Genomic DNA, 18,043 nt, shown 5'->3' on the forward strand with positions numbered 1-18,043 from the left:
TTTTTTTATTTTTTCCATTTGTTTTTCATTTTTCACTTTTTAGCTTTAAACAAAGAACTTCTGGCCTTTCTTTCATTTTCATATTTATTTACAATTTTAAAGAATTTAAAGGAGCCCTCAGTTTCTTGTTGTCTACATAGCAGTTTGTTTTATGAAAGAAGGTTTACTGTATTTTATTTGTATTTTGTTTGTTTAGTGTATACCTTATTCTTGTTCTTGTATTTGTATTTTACTTTATTTTAGGTTAGGTTTTCTCCCACTGCACCGCGCACACTCACAACTCAACTTCGACACCAGTTAGTTGTTTATATTTCTCTTCTGTCACACTCAGTCATGAAGTTTACTACTGTTGCTGCTGTTGCACTTGCTGCTTCCACTGTTGTTGCTCAACACGACAACGGTGACACCACTTTCAAGTCTGGTAAGTTCAACAAGACCAAGGCTTCCCATGCCCCAACCTCTTCTGGTACCCACAAATGGGGTAAGTTCGACAAGACCAAGGCTTCTCACTCCCCAACCTCTTCTGGTACCCATAAGTGGGGTAAGTTCAACAAGACCAAGGCTTCTCACTCCCCAACCTCTACTGGTACCCACAAATGGGGTAAGTTTAACAAGACCAAGCCATCCCATGCTCCAACCTCTTCTGGTACCCACAAATGGGGTAAGTTCGACAAGACCAAGGCTTCTCACTCCCCAACTTCTACTGGTACCCACAAATGGGGTAAGTTCAACAAGACCAACAAGAAGCAAGCTTCTGAAAACGAGGCTGCTCTAGCTAAGATGTCCAGCTCCTTCTTGGTTGCTGGTATCGCCGCTTTCTTGTTGTAGAGGGAGAACAGAAAAAAATTGTCGTTTAACTTACTTACTTAAAACCCTTTCCAACCATGCCTATGGATTATTGTTGATCGAGAAGCAAACTGTTATTTTTGTTCTGAACTAACAGCCATAACAGCTGCTGCTACTGATGTCATAGTTGATGTGTGTCGTGTGTCGTGTGTCGTTGCGTGTCAAAATTTGTGTGTCCAAAACCCAAAAAAAAATGAAAAAAAACAAACAAATATTATTAACCGAATTCACTAGGTTAAATCAAACTATCTTTTAAAAAGAACCTCCCCACCGGGAGCTACAGTTGTGCAGACGCTTGGGCCAGAAAAAGAGGCACTAGTACTACTACCAATACTCGCAGGACGTGTGTGTGTTCTGTGAGTATGTGTGCTCTTTTTCTGAACCAGTTTCCCGTGTCCCCTTTGAAATGGCTCATCGGTGGGAAGTCTTCGATTCATGGCGGACGGACAGGCATTAATTTGCACTGGCCGTTGCCCTGAAGAAATTGGCAAAATTCCCGTGGCGGTCCCGTGTTCCTAATCCTTTTTTATTTCCGTCCACATCTTCATCCCAATGGGAAGAAGACCATGGAAACGTCAATACCGCGCTGTGTTGATTATGAGTGCTTGTGTATGTGTGTGTCACGAGCCAAAACAAAGCCAGCGTAAGGAACTCCACCCCCCAGAGAAACTATGCCGCACCCCTAATACATGCTGTTTTATTTTTTTGCAATCGGGAATGTCTATGGGCATATATGTATGTGTATATAACATCGTATGTATGTGTACCTTCTACGTACATTTTTTTGGTTTAAAAGGCTTGTGTGTCGAATTCGTATTGGTCTTGGTCTTGGTCTTGGTTGGTACTGTTCCGAGCGATTGAGAGTATATCAAGTCACGTGCTCACGTACAAAGCGATGATATGGAAAAAGCAACACCTGACAGAGAGGTACTGTTTTTTTTTTTTTTTTTTTTTTTTAAATCCGTAGAAAGAAGGATTCGTGAGTTGGATGAACAGCTTTAGATAGAATATATAGGAAAAATTAATGCCAAAGTAGCTGAAGAGAAGAAGAGAGTTGGAGCAAGAGCAGGTGCTAGTACCTTAATATGTGTACTGAAGGAAAAGGAGGCCTTATTTAGTGCTTTGCTTTGCTTTTTCTTCCACCTTATTTATTTTATTTTATTTATTTTTTTTCCTGTAGTTTGGATGCCAAATTTTGGAGCCTTGTTCTTCCTGTTTTCTCTATTTGTTTGTTTTAGTTTTTGGTTTTAGTTTTAGTTTTAGTTTTCGTTTGTCTGTTTCTTTCCTTAGAGAATTAACTTTGCAAAACAGTTTCCATAAAACAGAAAGGAAAATCGAGGTATATCAATCAGTATACATCAGTACCAAAGAAAAGAGAGGTGAGTTCAGAGATCAGAGTTTCAGGACTGAATAGGATAGAGCGCAAACCTAAGGAATAAAGAGAGAAAGGTATTCGCGGTTTCTAAGCTAACAGTGATTTTGATACATCGACTTTTTTTATTAAAAAAAAAATTGCTGTAACAAGGAATTCATAAATCGAAACAGAAGCAACTGAATTTATACAACGATGGATGGCGATACCTCGAGCAAGTTTGTCCCCGAATACAGGAGGACTAACTTCAAGAACAAGGGGAGATTTTCAGCCGACGAACTACGTCGTCGTAGAGATGTGCAACAAGTTGAATTAAGAAAAGTGAAGAGAGATGAGGCGTTGGCCAAGAGACGGAACTTTAATGCCCCAATTGGCAACGATTCGGATGACGAAAACGATGACGATGATGACCAGGACTCCTCTTTCTACAGACAATTACGTGAAGAATTACCCACAATGTTGGATCAGATCCAATCGAACGATTTACAACAGCAACTGGCTGTTACCGTTAAGTTCAGACAGGTCTTGTCCAGAGAGCACAAACCCCCAATCGATTTGGTTATCAGTACCGGTGTCGTGCCAATCTTGGTCCAATTCATGAGCGAGAACCAACCTGAAATGTTGCAGTTGGAGGCCGCTTGGGCTTTGACCAACATCGCTTCTGGTACTTCTGAACAAACACGAGTTGTTGTAGACGCGGGAGCTGTTCCTCTATTCATCCAGCTACTATACTCGAATTCTGTTGAAGTCAAGGAACAAGCCATCTGGGCCTTGGGTAACGTTGCCGGTGATTCCACGAATTATAGAGACTACGTGTTACAGTGTGGAGCCATGCAGCCTATCTTGTACTTGTTCGAATTGAACAAGACTTCCTTGATCAGAACTGCAACTTGGACCCTCTCTAACTTGTGTCGTGGTAAGAAACCTCAACCTGACTGGTCTATCGTTTCCCAAGCACTACCAACCTTGTCGAAGCTAATCTACTCTATGGACACGGAAACCTTGGTGGACGCATGCTGGGCTATATCTTACCTATCAGACGGCCCTGTGCAATCCATTCAAGCTGTCGTCGACGCCCGTATCCCAAAGAGACTCGTGGAGCTCTTGTCTCACCAATCTACTCTAGTGCAAACCCCAGCACTAAGAGCCGTGGGTAACATCGTCACAGGTAACGACTTGCAAACACAAATAGTTATTAACTGCGGTGCACTATCTGCCTTAAGAAACTTGTTGTCCTCTCCAAAGGAATCTATCAGAAAAGAGGCTTGTTGGACTATCTCAAATATAACCGCTGGTAACACGGATCAGATTCAAGCTGTTATTGATGCCAACTTAATCCCTCCATTGATTAAGTTGTTAGAGACTGCAGAATATAAAACCAAGAAAGAGGCTTGTTGGGCCATCTCCAATGCATCTTCTGGTGGTTTAAACAAGCCAGAGATCATCAGATACTTGGTTAGCCAAGGCTGTATAAAGCCACTATGCGACCTACTTGAGATTGCTGATAACAGAATCATTGAAGTTACCTTGGACGCCCTAGAAAATATTTTGAAGATGGGTGAAATCGACAAGGAAATTAGAGGCATTGCCGTAAACGAAAATGCTGACTTCATCGAAAAGGCAGGCGGTATGGAAAAGATCTTCAACCTGCAGTCAAATGCTAACGAAAAGATTTATGAAAAGGCCTTCAAGATCATTGAAAAATACTTCAGTGACGAAGACGACGTCATCGATGAATCTATGGCTCCACAAACTGCAGGTAACACATTTGGATTTGGGTCAAACGTCAACCAGCAGTTCAATTTCAACTAGCAAATCTAGGATATGACAAAAAATACCAAAAAATCACAAAGTACACATAGCCCCCCCCCTCTCCCCCTCCACTCCGTCCACAAATTACCCCATATAATTCTGGCATATTAATGTAATCTATCTATAGTATTAATCTACAAACAAACCCTCATAGTATGTATTTTGCTTCCCTTTTCTTCTCACCACCTCCATTCAATTTTGTCTCTGCAGGCTACATTTTTGTAAACCTCTGCTAACTTCATGAAATCAAAAGCTGTAAATAATCATTATATAGGTACATACTTGAAATGTCTATGAAGCAAGTCAAAAAAACAAACAGAACACAACAAAGAGAATTTGCAAGAGGCCAGCTTGTGCATAGAAGCAAATAATACGATGAGTTCGTTACCCAACTTTCTTAATCTGGGAACTCCACAGCGAAAAGCTAGTGATTCACGAATAGAACGGATCAACAAGTTATTCGACGCGAAGTTTAAAGATGAGGCATCGGTAGTCTCGAACAATAGCACCAGTGTTGTAAATGACATCTTCGAACCTTATGACATGCACGAAGAAGATGCAACTGTCAAGTATAGACAGGCTTCCAGCCGACTTTCCCCCTCAGTAGATTCGGTAAGCTCAAACGAAGGGTTTGGTGACGAGATAAATTCGCGATTTATGCCAAAGCTGCGATCGAAGCACAGCATAGTGGAACTATCGCAACATAGTACTCCAAAAAAATCCATAGCTATTTATGATAATCCAATCCCGAAACGAAGAGTTCTGAAAGAGAAACTTGGTGAGCCTTTACCTCTACCGTACCTTGACCCAAAGAAACCTGTAGACGTTGGCACAGACCTTGAAACAAGATGGAACACAATAATTTCCACTGCTAAGGTACGGCAAAAGAAGAAGCCCTTACTCAATAATACTAAACCGGCCCAAGTTGAAACTGCGGAGCCTAGGCTAAGGTCATCGTCAGTACCTCAACGGATAAGAATACCATCAAAGTCAGTCATTGAATCCAATAGAGAGTATACCGATCTTGAAACACAACTAAAAAATACCAGCGTCAAATTAGATAAGTTAATTGAACTTTTGCAAAACAATCAGCAGGCCATCAATAACAAATACGAGCCTTTTATCTGGTTATTCTGTATCATTATTCTCATACTTTGCAACGTATGGGTGTATCATTACCTGTAATTAATAGTGATTATATATATATATACGTATTTACATGTGCGTGTGTATATTAAACTTTTACTCATTGAAGTCATTCTTTGGAGGTTTCTTGTTTTCGTTTCTCATATATAGGTCAATAGCAGTGGAGAAGGCTGCAAAACCAGCACAACCCACCACTGCGGCTTGAGGACCACTCTTATAAGCCAATCCACCTCCTGTCAAACAACCTGCAGCTACCCCATTATAAATGTCATTCTTTGCTCTCAAGGACTCAACACAACACTCAACACCAGAATAAATCATACCAATGTAACCAAAATTTTTGGCACTTGAATACGCCCTCTTACCCATATCAGCGAACTGTATTTTCACCTGTTGTCTCAACGGTAAATCTGTAATATCCTTCACTTTGTTTGGTAATCCTGTGGCGTCTGTTGGTACCGGTGTGTGTAGAGGAGTGTCATATGCCATGGATGCCATGAATAAACCGAAAACACCACCTAAAGCAAAACCTGTTACTGCACTGATCGCTGATTTACCAGGACAAGACGTCATGAAGTTCATTAACATTTGAGCACCTCTTTCACCTTGTTCTTCTGGTGAAAGCTGGTCAAACGGCTTCTGTTCTGGCGGGGATATCTGATCCAAACCAAACCCCTGATAACCCATTATTGTCTATATTGTGTTGCTATACCTTTCAAGATTCCTCAGATGCTTCTCTGTCTGTTTCTTTAGAACTCTTTCATTGATACTTTCATGAAGCGATGAGATGAGCAATCATTTCAAGTTATCATTCAAAAAGTGTTCTTCCAAAGAAACAGAAAAAAATACGAATTGTGTCAAAAGTGTTATTTGTAGTGCAAAACAACTCATTAAATAAGTTAATGATGAAGAATACGAATCACAATCGCAGTTTATAATGGCTATAACTATGTATATCAATGGTCCAAACGATTGCTAGTACTCAAGACTGCTACTATGGGTTGCAGTGTAATAACATTTGGGATCGCGAGGAAAATTTGGTGAAAGAGCTTACAGAGACTATCACCAACTATGATTTCCCGCAACTTCATAAGTCTTATTTCAGTGATAAAAGTAGAAGATCGCCAATCACATGTAGTCAATTAACATGGTCTTATGATGGCACCTCCATATGTGGTGTATTTGACGATTTGGGGGTCCGTCAATTTCTCATACCGGAAAATAAACTGGAAGGGTATTGGGTTCCCTTTACTCGATGGTTCATTAATACACCCATAGTTTGTTCTTCAATCTTGCCGAGCTATTCTCTATATCATAATGACCCTTCTAAACAGGCTATTTTATGTTCTTCTCGAGATCTACCGATAAGGTTGTACTCTCTGCAACCAGAGAGTAATAACAAGACAAGTCTGCAACATTACTCCACACTAAATGAGGAGAATGAAACCTTTGAGACACCGTATGCAATGGCTGTGCAAGATGATGAATCGGGCTTCTTAACAGGTTCTGTGCGGAATAGAATATGTTTGTACGATTTCAATCGATACCATCCAATTTGGCAGCATCAGTGGACGAAAAGTTCCTGCGGTAAGTCTTCGCATAAAGCTATAGTTTCTTGTTTTGATGAGTACAACGAGTGTCACAACCATATAAGATATGCTGGAACATACAAAACGGAAGTACTTCGTATTGACACTAGAATCAAAAACTTCGAACTTGTTTCTGAGAGAGATCCATCCGACTCATGGTCGAACGGAATTTATCAAATTATAAAGTCTGACAATGGCCATTATATATATTGCATGAAGCGTAATGCGAAAGAAATCGATGTCCTTGATACTCGGAAGCTTGGTGTTTCTTGGAAAGTAAATACCCTTCAATTACCATTTAAGATTGGAAAACAAAAATTCAAAGCCAGCTTGAATAATAGTAAAGGTTTGCTTATTGGTTCATATAGTGGTGAGGTCATGTATTGGGACAAAGATTGTATTGAATTTGGAGGTTTAGATAGATTTGAAAGTTTCGGTACAGGAATCAAACCAATGGGATCCTTTTCGATACATGGTGATAACAGTACAGAAAAAGAAGATGCGTGTAGAGTTAACTGTATCACTACTAACCCGCTAGACCCTAAAATTTTAGCAGTATCAACTTCTGCTGATAAATTTGCAGTTGAAGACGCCGACAACTTTGAGACATCTCTTAGACTCATCCAGATTCCATAAATAACTGTTTATATGTTTTAAGTTTGTGGTATTGTTTGACTTTTAATAGTAATAGTCTCTTCTTTTTGAGTTCATAGTCTTGTCTAACCTCCGCTTCTTGGAAATGCACACCAGGCACAGGATTGGCTGCCAGTTCTAAGCTACTCTGTTCACTTTCTTGTTCGTCCATTTCAACATCTGTAGTATGCCTCGTGGTCAAAGATGACGTCGAAGAAATTGAATTAGATCTTTCTTGCATCATTTCATCATTTATACTAGTATTATCGTTCATAGGTTCAGAATCAATAGAAAATATCGGAACAGTCGTATTTTTCATCATTTTCTTTGCATGGAACCAATTTCCGACGCATTCAAGCAACTCCTTGTATAATTCTGGTTCATTGTGATCATATCTAACCTTTGAATCTACTTGGAATTTGAATTGTAATTTTGACATAGACGCATCAAATCTGTTTTGGTATATTTGCACATTAAGTGGATAAAATGCATCATTTTTATTACTTTCTTTGGACGGTATTGTTCTAAAAGCACCGATTTCCAACCTTTTCTCTTCGAGACTCTTCTTAGGATCGACGACTATGGCGATATATGGATCTTGATAATTTTGATTTAATGATTGGGTCTGAATATCAATATTACTGAGCCAACATCCATAACCAGGGTGCGAATGATACCATCCAACAATTTTATCCTCTTTGCCTACAAATGCATCAAGATATTGTACCATATATTCATATGATTCCATATGAGCATTCACTCTTGTTTCTGTCCCTTGAACTGGTAAAGAATAGCAATCTTTTACTACAATGATATCATTACTACTGTATCCTACTAGCATTCCCATTACTTCTATGTTTCTTCCACTGATCGCGTGGGATAGTATCTTCACACTAGCCAACCTAGAGAGAAGGCATTTTTGAAACATGCACGGATTACGCTTCCATAGTTCAGGCGTAATTGGCGTTCTGATAGGGAGTTTATCTATGATTGGTATTGAACCATTGCCGGTTTCTGTATTTTGAGTGTTGGTTTGATTTGAATTCTGATTTATTAATGTTCTTTCATTGATGCTAATCCATTGACTTATCTCCTTTAATGATATATCATGAAATTTAGTGGAGTTCATATTTCGATATTCCTTGTAAATATATCTGACATCAAGTGGTTGGTTATGAAGGCCGGAGTGGTGCTCATTCTTTACTTACGTTTAGTTGTACAGAGCTATCGATTATTATTCATTCAACCTTAAAATAAAGTTCCAAAATTGTAATTTCGATAAAATGTCAAAATAGTTTAGTGGGAAAAGAGTGAACACTTAAAACAAAGCGGATTACCTTGGCAAATATATGGATAGTACTGTCGTATATCCTATTTTATTTTTGTCATATTAAACAGAATGATAGCGATCTTTTTAATTGCGACTCTGCATTAGAGTCACTTTACATATATTTTATAGCTGTATTAGTATATACATTATTGGTAGTTTTTATAGGAAAAAGAAGAAAAGCCAGTCACACAAAGTTAAGATTAAAGAATCTCTAGGTTGTTAGCATCTCTTTTCAAGTTACCAATGAACTCCAAAAATTTACCCATATTAACGTCGATACCGAATTCGTATACGAAGTGACTTGATAAATAACTGGATAAGAGAGCCTTCAAATAAGAATCTGGGATATTCTTTAAAATTTGTTCTGGACCAGCGACATTGGTCAAGAGTTTTGGAATAATCTTATTCAATAGCAAGTAGTTTCTGAGCTTCAAATCATTGGACCATAGCTCATCAGATTCAATCAAATCATCATTCAACTTATTAATAGTTTCTGAAATGACGTTAGACAAATGTGACATTGGTAATCCGGTAGTCTTGTTCAATTGCCATAGTTGCTTAAACTCTTGTCTAGCATTGAATTGAACCTTTTCTTGAATCTCTTTGACATATGACTTGTATAGTTCAGTATTTGTCTTGTTGTCTGTACTGACAAATTTGTTGACGAAATCGTCGTCATTCAAAGATAAAGCAGCCAAAACTTCCATAGAGGATGACGTGACACCACCTTTATTGGCAGAAGCATCTTTGACCAAAACGGCACCATGTCTTTCTAGCTCAAGCTTTGCAGGTTGAGAGATAAACAAGTTAGCACCCTCTACAATGTATGGAATCTTGCACTTGTTATTTTCCTTATTAATGAAATAGTGCAAATTGTTCAAATCAATAGAGTTTGGTCTACCACCACATGGAACAAATAGATCAATGTGATTAACAAATTTGAAGACCTCGTAATGGAATGTGTTACGGAACGTAGTACCATTTGCCACAAGCGAACCATTAGGTAGCATAACGTCAATGTCATCAACTGACACGAAGAATCCTCTCTTCGATAGTTTAGATTTATCGTAATTGCATGACATGACTCTTTCCTTTGCCAATCTTTTCAATTCAGTCTTTTCAAGACCTTCTGGATCGCACAAGACACCAGAACCATCCACAATACCTAAATAGACTTCATTATCTGTGGACAAGAGAATTTCGTTGGAACCCAAGTCACCATCAGGCCCACCAGTTTGGAACTTGTAAGTCTTTTCATTTTGGAAGCCAGCCTTTTCTGCTAAGCTATTGACGTATGCCCTGACACTTAATGAGGTCATACCATATTCATCATGAGGAATACCACCAAGAGAACTGGTTTTACCAGTCAAGAAAGACTTCCACCATGGGCATCCACGTCTCTTAGCGTGCAAAGTAGCCCAGTTGGTGAAACCTGCAGTTCCTTCATCAGGACCAAAGAATAAGATTTCTTCTTTGCCGTATAGATCAACGTAATTTTCTTTCAATGGATCTTTAATCAAAATATCAATGATGGAATCAACGTATTGAGAAAAGGCATTGAAAGTGTCTTGAGAGGAAGTTAAACCAGGGTTCAATAAAATGACACCCTTCGAACCACCTTCTGGAATATCTTTGTTTTTCTTTTGTTGCGTTGATGCTAATCCGTAGTTTTCATCGATAACACTCTTTGAGTTCTTCTCGTACACATCCTGGGATCTAGATACCACAATTCTGATACCACCTCTGGCGATATCTCTGAATCTGATGTGGAAACCCTTGAAGGAGTTACCAACGACAAAGAAAATACCATAAGGAGTTTCTGGATATTCACTCTTTGGCAAGATCAATTCTGGTTTCAATTTAAATGAAATGGCAACTTTCCTGGTGATAAAGAAGTTGGTTTTCAAGATAGATTTGTTAAACAAGTTCAAAGTTTTCAAGATTAGCAAGTCGGGAGAGTCGTTAGGGAAAATCTTGTTCAAATATAAGTTAAACTCTTCTTCGTTTTTGAAAGGTTCCAATTGAGTTAGACGTTGGTAAGACAAAGTCATTTGTAACTTTTGACCACCAGATCCAGTAGCTGAGGTTTTTTGTGGATAATGTGCTTGGGCAAATGATTTGTACAACTTTGATACAATTTCCTTGTACTTGTGTAACACATCAATGATCATTTGTTGGGTGTAAGTTTCAGTTCTTAGCTTACGTTTTAGATTAGCTAAAAGCTCATTCAACAGTGTGTCGTCAGCCTTAACATTCAATTGTTTGATCAACGAATCGTAACTTGAACCAAGTCTGTTGATAAAGTGATTGATGAAGATGGCCCCAATATGAGCATAGATCGCTTCTTGTGGAGAAAAGACTCTTGTATTGTACAAATCCTTGAAGCTGTTATGTGGGATAGCGTATAGCAAAGAGGCTTCTCTTTCCACTTGCAATAAGGACAGACGCAACTCCTTCAAGATGTCATGGTCTTGTTGAGTTTTATCCAAGTATATGGAAATGATGGAGACATCGTTAGAAAAAGTATCCACATAAAGCTTGGAGTGTTTTAGCTGGTAGTAGTTCAACAAGCTGGATACCGCTGAGTAATAGCTAGTTGTTGACGATCTTTTGAAAGCGATACACATTCTCACTTCATTGGCGTTAGCCACCGAGTTGAAAGTCTTGATGACGGGTCCATCACGTTGGGATACAAGGTGGATTAGCTGACCATACAGTTTTTTGTTTTCCTGAGAGGTCATGGTAATCATTGTTACATCACTGATGCTGTCAATATCACCTGAAGTTAATTGTTCGGTCGTTAATTCACTGCCAGACTTGCTGACAGGGTCCTTTGGGTACTCATTTTGGTACACAAATGACAATTTCAAAGAGTTTTCAGCCAAGAAGGAGATCAACCGATAGTGAGATTCGGTATTATCTAGGAATTTAGAGTCGATCTCAGAGTCTAAGCTGTTATCTGTGTCTAAAAACATGGCATGAGAATCGTTAATGATTGACTTTTGAACCTTCAATTGCTTCAAGTTTTGCGCAAACGATTCCAACTTGGAAGCGTAAAGGGTAGAGATGACATTGGCGATCGTTTCCGGCACCTCTTTCGAGAAAAAGTAGTCATCGATTCCCAAACCTTCGTAGAACCAGTCTACTTCGTTTTCCAAAAGGGTGTCTGGGATGAACCCTTGTTGATCCAATAGATCGACAACTTGTTCCTTTTGTGCTGCTTTTCCTGGGAATTCAAAGTTATAATAGTCTGCAATAGACGAAATAGAGAGCGTTGAGATATCTGGTACTGGAGTTGACAACATTGTAGAATTTTTTTTTTTGATATTATGATATTGTACTGTGGGGCGTTAATTTTCCTCTTGATTTTTGTCTTACTCTTTGAAAATGAGGGGCCAATAAGGAAGAGGGAGTGTTTATTGTGTTAGAGGAAATACTAAATATTCGAAATTGATTAATATGTCCTTGTCTGTTAGAAAGTAGCTTTTGTTGGTCGTGCCTGCTATTTTCGGTTCTTTTTTCAACTATAGTAATTAAGTAATAAATGTTACTTCGTTTTCACTAATGTTGTGTAAGCGCGTGTGTGTGTTTTTTCGTCGTTGCTTATTTCACTATACTCCGAACAGGATTAGAGTTGCTAGCAAGGCGGTTAAATTAAATTTTCGTATTTGTGGTCTGTCTGTCTTTAAACCAATTGGATATTGACCAATTAAATAGTGAGAAGTCTTTCAGTTACTATACCGTTTATGGACAGCAAATTCCTAATTATAGAACAAGAGTAATAATTAATCCCAACATGTTTTCTTTCCGAGCACATGTTACACAGCCTTTATATATGTTTTTTCACTATTGTTTCTCCCCTTCCATCCTTGTCGGAAGTGAACAGTTGAGTAAGTAAATAGAAGCGCTTTGACATTCTTCGGGAATTTCTATGTAAGGACTTTCTAGTGTGTGTTGTTAGTGATTTTGTTTAGTTAATGATCAGTACTTAGAACTTGATCATGACTGTGTGGGACAAACAATAACATTGAGGTTCGGAGAAGCGCAATATTGGAGTATCGTAGCGACAGTAATGCGTATGTAATTAATTGGGTGTTTGTTTACATATTGAGTGATTTTGAAGGCATTTTAATTTTGGTTTGTCTGTTTTCTTTTTGCTTTAGAGCCTGCTAAAGTCATTATTGACATTCCACTTCTACTCTACTCTCAACCCTACTACTTCTTTCTTCAGTTTTCACTAAGAAAAAATGTGTCAAAGTGGAAAAAGCCTCGCGTTCAAAACCCTTCCCGCCCTCTCCATGAGTGAAAAAACCAAAAAAAAAAAAAAAAGAACTGTACAGAACTGAAAAACCATGAAAAAGGGGGGTTATTTCTCGCCACACAAGGCATTATACCAAGAAGAAAGCGCCGATGCTACTTGGTAGTCACGACTATACGGCGTGGAGACAGTACTGTGACTAATTTGCTTTGTTTATTTACTCGCATGAAAGAGATTAGATCACTGTCTCTGGGTGTGCACAAAAAGGACTAACGGAGGCAAGATCCGAGAAAAAACGGTCTAGTTTACACAAGCCTTGTCACTCTGATTCTCAACAATAAGCAAGCTGGTAATGTGTATACAAGACCAATCTCAAGATCAAAAATTAAAAACGTAAACAAAGCCAAGATGTCTATCTGACTTGTAAACAAACACATAACACAACAGCCGATGCTCATGCATGCAGAAAGATCAGCGGCTATCTAGAAAAGATCGAACATACCATGGTTTTGTTCTGTTATCGCATAGTTATTGTTTATGTCTATAGATTGTTTATTTTGGTTTTGATAACAGATCTTGAACGATTGGTCTTTTACTCTGAAATTTGTTTTTTCCTTGTGCAGTTGGTTTTGTCCCACAAAAGTCACTTGGTCACCCTGCTCTTTGGTCACCCGGGTCACCCTGTTTACACCCAGAAGTAAGCCGAGGGGGAGTGGGAAAAAAAAAAAAAGAAGTACGGCATCATTCCTTTCTTTTTCAAAATGTCCCACTCTGTTTTGTGTACATCATGATTCTTTGGCGGGGAAATACCTCCACCATACCTGAAAGCGTTTATATGAATAAATAATGCGCCGAGTTTCTTTTTTTTCCTTTTTTCGAAGTTAAAAAAAAAAAGCGAGAAACGACATGTTGGTCACGTGCCGTGCTAAAGATATATATAGAGTAGGTAGTTTTTTTTTTTTTTTTTTTGGAAGAACAAGAAGAAGTAAAAAGTTATCATACTACATACATGCACGCTTTTGTGGTTGAACGCCAGTCACTGTCAGACATAACGCGTAGACAATAAAGGAAGTGAAAGTAATTGCTTTCTGTATAATCCACATCTAGTCATTGACCAATCGTCAAAGTATAACAGGTATTATCATCATTACATAGCACAGTACACAGTTTATTTGTCTTTTGTCATTTGTCACAATTGCTCTTCTCGAAGGGCCCCTCGCTTTGACAACGTAGCGACAAATTGTTCTTTCTATCACAACTTTCCTTTCGTCTGTCTACCTGTCTGTCTGTCTTTTGTTACGCTCCCCCCCTTGCTTCCTATTTCGTTAGCTAGGCTTATTTCTTTTCAGTTCTCAAGGGTATTAGGTATACGCTCTCTGTGCTAGTGCTGATTTTTCTCTATTCTTTTTTTTTTTTTTTTTTCGATTTTTTGGTTTTTTCCTCTCTGTCTCTTTTCCTTACCTGGCAGAAAAAAGAATTTTGAACAAAGCTTTAAGCATAACAAAACTTCTTGGGTTTTGGCTAGATCAAAGAATTAGAGGAGATTCCCATCTGCCAGAATAAAGGAGAAAACACGTCTGTAATTCGAGCAATGAGCGAGTCTTTGAAACCGCTAGTGGATAGGATTGTTTCGCAGCCCTTACAGTTCAAGAAAGCCACCAAGGAAGACTCATCCAACGTTATGGCAGAAGGTTCTTCGTATATAATGATCTCATCGGGTGCTCAGAAAGCGCAGCAGGAACTCGACGATGAGCACAAGTCGATGGTGTCAGGTACGGCCAACGATGCCAGCAAGGCTAGTACCTCAGCTGGTAGCCAGACCAAGGCTCGCAAGGAGGCATCAAAGCCAGCTTCCTTTGCTGAAGCTTTAAAAATGTACACTTCCAAGAAATCAGCGATGACATCCACGTCGACTGCCAAGCAAGTTGGCTTGGCTAGCACGTCGTCAGCATCATCCGCTGGCAAGTCGATGACGTTAGGCGATGAACTGCTTCTCAGCGATGATGAATATCGTGGATCTTCTACGGATGATGAAGAGCATCCTATGTCACTTTTAGATAGTCATGCGACGCCAGATTCCAATGATGCTGCCTCCCATTCATCAACTTACAGTCCTGGAGATGCTTCAAGTGACTCGTCTTCAGAAGACGCTTCTGCTTCTAATTCTGCTTCTAACTCCGCTACTGCATCTGCGTCTGTCTCTGCGTCTGTCTCTTCCACATCGTCGTCAGATGAGGATGAGGATGAAGTTTTCCACGAAGCAAGCGAATTCATTCAAACCCCATTACAAGACACCAGCATACTTCAAAATGCATCGGTTCATCAAGATGGAGATGAAGATGATAGCGACGATGGCTCTTTCCATGGGAATTCTGACTCTTCTACCCAAAACAGCAGCGACGAGGGCGAAGGTAACCTAAGTATATCAGAAGATGAGAAAGAAGCTCTAAAACTTGAAAGTTTAGAACACCAGGGGAGCTCATGTAACAACAAGCTTCCAAGTGAAAAGGCTGAGGAACAAGAGGAGGATGAAGATGACGATGAAGAAGAAGAAGAAGAATTGAAGCACAAGTCTCCGATGCCTCCATCGCCAACTCCTCCAACCACTTTAATGGACAAGTCAAGCTTCTACCAATTCAATGAAAATGCAAATGACCATGGTTGCAACAAGCCGCAGCGCATAATCAAGAACTGGGGGCCTAAACTCACTCAGCTAAAACCACGGGGTTTGTTAAACCACGGGGTCACGTGCTATACAAATGCTGCAGTTCAGACTATGGTCCATATTCCTGCCATCCAACACTACTTATTCCAGTTACTTCGTGGAGACTACAAGAATACTGTTAAAGCAGGCTCTGTGTCACACGTCTTGGCAGAAACTACAATGAAAATGTGGGCGCCAGAAGCAACGAAGAATACATACATCAATCCAGACAAGTTAATTAATTCCTTAGAGGATATTAACTGTATGATGAGTGTATGGAATCAAGAGGATTCGCACGAATATTTCATGTCCTTAATGTCCAGACTTCAAGAAGATTCTGTTCCTAAAGGACACAAAATGACTGAATCTATCATATATGATGTGTTCGGTGGTCTATTGCAACAGTCAGTCAAATGTAGTAACTGTGGGGAGGTATCAACAACAGAACAACCTATATATGATCTTTCCCTCCATTTGAAAGGCAGGAAAACTAACGGAGAGGACAATACTGGTTTAAACCAAAATAACTCTCAGGATAACTCCAACGATCAACAACAGTCATCCAAGAGAAGATTCTCTATCGAAAAATCTATTCGTGACTTTTTCAATCCAGAATTAATTAAAAGAGTGGATAACAAAGAGGGTTACACCTGTGAAAAGTGCAAGATGGTCACAAACGCTCTAAAGTCTAACAAAATAATACGTGCTCCAGAAACCCTTGTGGTGCATTTGAAGAAGTTCAGATTCAATGGTACTTCGTCTTCAAAAATGAAGCAAGCTGTATCCTATCCGATGTTCTTAGATCTCACAGAATATTGTCATGAATCTATAAGCTCATTGCCAGTTAGATATCAACTAATTAGTGTGGTTGTTCATGAAGGTAGGTCATTGTCTAGTGGTCACTATATTGCTCATTGTAAGCAGCCAGATGGATCTTGGGCTACCTACGATGACGAGTACATCAACAAAATAACTGAAAAACAGCTTCTCAAAGAACCCAATGCATACTATTTGGTGTACACAAGACTAACGCCGAAATCTATACAACTTTCAAACATAACGAGTTCCAAGAAATCAGTTGATTTCGATACACCTAGATTACACAAGGAATCTTCTTCGAATCAAGGTTCTAAACGGAAGAATAAGAATCAAAGGAAAAACAAGAACAAGAACAAAAGTAAAAAGAGAAGAATATCTCAATAGTCCTCTCCTCTTCTTTTCTATTTTCTGCGGATCTACGCATTTTCTGGTAACATACATACATATACATATATACATTTACATTTACATATTTATGTATATATGTACATTTTCCCTGCATGTCATATACACTAGCATAGTAAGTATATGTGTACATTCCTTCATACATTTCTCTAATTATAGTATAGAAGCATTTTCCCAACCTTTTTTTCATACTTAATCTATATACACGGAATTAGGATTAGGTTCAATGATGTTACATATATATCATTGTGATGATCTAATTTGGATCTTTCGGGTAAGTTATGGGACAACCTTGATACCCATGCTCTTTGCGACACCGATTACAGACTTCACAATTCCCTCAAGTTCCAAACTCTCATGTCTTCCATCAGACTTCTTGATCTTTGCTATCTCATAGATGTGCTTCAAAGATAGTTCTGCACACACTCCATCAGGACTCTTGATATTTGGTTGACCTTGCGCCTTCTCTAATCCGGCAGCCTTCAATAAGAGGTAACCCGTAGGTGGGCTTTTCATCTCAAATGCAAAACTTCTATCTGGCTTAATCGTAATAAGTACAGGAATAGGTACACCTGGCTGGTAATTCGCTGTTCTGGCGTTGAATTCTTTGCAAAAGTCGATAGCTTTGATACCTTTGGACCCTAATGCTGGACCAACTGGTGGAGATGGAGCTGCTTGACCGGCCCCGACGATTAGTTTGACTATCAAATTTTTGGCCACCTTGGACATTTTGGCTTCAGTGGTTTTCTATGTGCTGAAATCCATCAATCTTTGTATTGTAAGTCACAATCTTCTTTAACGTCTTGTAAACTTGAAAGCTCATTGAATTTCTCTTCTAAATTTCATGTCAAATTTCAATTTCGAAGATATTTCACCACATATCGAAAGAAGAAAAAAACACTACGAGTAATAGAAAATTACCCGCACAATTTGTAATTGATGAGATAATTGATGGATCGACTCCGCATGGATAAACGACTAAAAGTACTCATCTTATTCAAGAATATGAGATCCAAATCAGTTATGATTATGAAATCTAGTCCTTCTCATAACTGGGAAACCGGTTCTACCTTTTTATCGACGTATTTTTACACGCGAACAAATTTTAAATATAATATCTATATAAACA

At 38.9% G+C, this 18,043-nt stretch overlaps 9 protein-coding genes across 9 annotated transcripts; 5 read left to right on the forward strand and 4 right to left on the reverse strand.

The window, feature by feature from the left end:
- Positions 1-333: 333 nt before the first annotated feature.
- On the forward strand, positions 334-828 carry KLMA_20728 (uncharacterized protein; the record flags this gene model as incomplete). The annotated part of the gene is made up of 1 exon (XM_022818368.1): positions 334-828. The coding sequence occupies one exon, from the start codon at positions 334-336 to the stop codon at positions 826-828; it is 495 nt and encodes a 164-aa protein (XP_022675042.1).
- A 1,585-nt stretch (positions 829-2,413) lies between these two features.
- SRP1 (karyopherin alpha) lies at positions 2,414-4,030 on the forward strand (the record flags this gene model as incomplete). The annotated part of the gene is made up of 1 exon (XM_022818369.1): positions 2,414-4,030. One exon carries the CDS (start codon positions 2,414-2,416, stop codon positions 4,028-4,030), a length of 1,617 nt encoding a protein of 538 aa, XP_022675043.1.
- Positions 4,031-4,405: 375 nt separating this feature from the next.
- Positions 4,406-5,215, forward strand: KAR1 (Kar1p; the record flags this gene model as incomplete). The annotated part of the gene is made up of 1 exon (XM_022818370.1): positions 4,406-5,215. The coding sequence occupies one exon, from the start codon at positions 4,406-4,408 to the stop codon at positions 5,213-5,215; it is 810 nt and encodes a 269-aa protein (XP_022675044.1).
- Positions 5,216-5,272: 57 nt separating this feature from the next.
- Positions 5,273-5,863, reverse strand: TIM22 (translocation channel protein TIM22; the record flags this gene model as incomplete). The annotated part of the gene is made up of 1 exon (XM_022818371.1): positions 5,273-5,863. One exon carries the CDS (start codon positions 5,861-5,863, stop codon positions 5,273-5,275), a length of 591 nt encoding a protein of 196 aa, XP_022675045.1.
- Positions 5,864-6,135: 272 nt separating this feature from the next.
- SWT21 (Swt21p) lies at positions 6,136-7,401 on the forward strand (the record flags this gene model as incomplete). The annotated part of the gene is made up of 1 exon (XM_022818372.1): positions 6,136-7,401. The coding sequence occupies one exon, from the start codon at positions 6,136-6,138 to the stop codon at positions 7,399-7,401; it is 1,266 nt and encodes a 421-aa protein (XP_022675046.1).
- RRI1 (COP9 signalosome catalytic subunit RRI1) lies at positions 7,385-8,527 on the reverse strand (the record flags this gene model as incomplete). Its single annotated transcript, XM_022818373.1, has 1 exon — positions 7,385-8,527. The coding sequence occupies one exon, from the start codon at positions 8,525-8,527 to the stop codon at positions 7,385-7,387; it is 1,143 nt and encodes a 380-aa protein (XP_022675047.1).
- A 401-nt stretch (positions 8,528-8,928) lies between these two features.
- Positions 8,929-12,033, reverse strand: GDH2 (glutamate dehydrogenase (NAD(+)); the record flags this gene model as incomplete). Its single annotated transcript, XM_022818375.1, has 1 exon — positions 8,929-12,033. The coding sequence occupies one exon, from the start codon at positions 12,031-12,033 to the stop codon at positions 8,929-8,931; it is 3,105 nt and encodes a 1,034-aa protein (XP_022675048.1).
- A 2,544-nt stretch (positions 12,034-14,577) lies between these two features.
- Positions 14,578-16,893, forward strand: UBP10 (ubiquitin-specific protease UBP10; the record flags this gene model as incomplete). Its single annotated transcript, XM_022818376.1, has 1 exon — positions 14,578-16,893. One exon carries the CDS (start codon positions 14,578-14,580, stop codon positions 16,891-16,893), a length of 2,316 nt encoding a protein of 771 aa, XP_022675049.1.
- Positions 16,894-17,193: 300 nt separating this feature from the next.
- Positions 17,194-17,643, reverse strand: MRPL19 (mitochondrial 54S ribosomal protein uL11m; the record flags this gene model as incomplete). Its single annotated transcript, XM_022818377.1, has 1 exon — positions 17,194-17,643. The coding sequence occupies one exon, from the start codon at positions 17,641-17,643 to the stop codon at positions 17,194-17,196; it is 450 nt and encodes a 149-aa protein (XP_022675050.1).
- Between the last annotated feature and the right edge of the window lie 400 nt (positions 17,644-18,043).

This window comes from Kluyveromyces marxianus, chromosome 2 (genome assembly GCF_001417885.1).
Source record: "Kluyveromyces marxianus DMKU3-1042 DNA, complete genome, chromosome 2".
In the NCBI taxonomy this organism is placed as follows: Eukaryota; Fungi; Ascomycota; class Saccharomycetes; order Saccharomycetales; family Saccharomycetaceae; genus Kluyveromyces; species Kluyveromyces marxianus.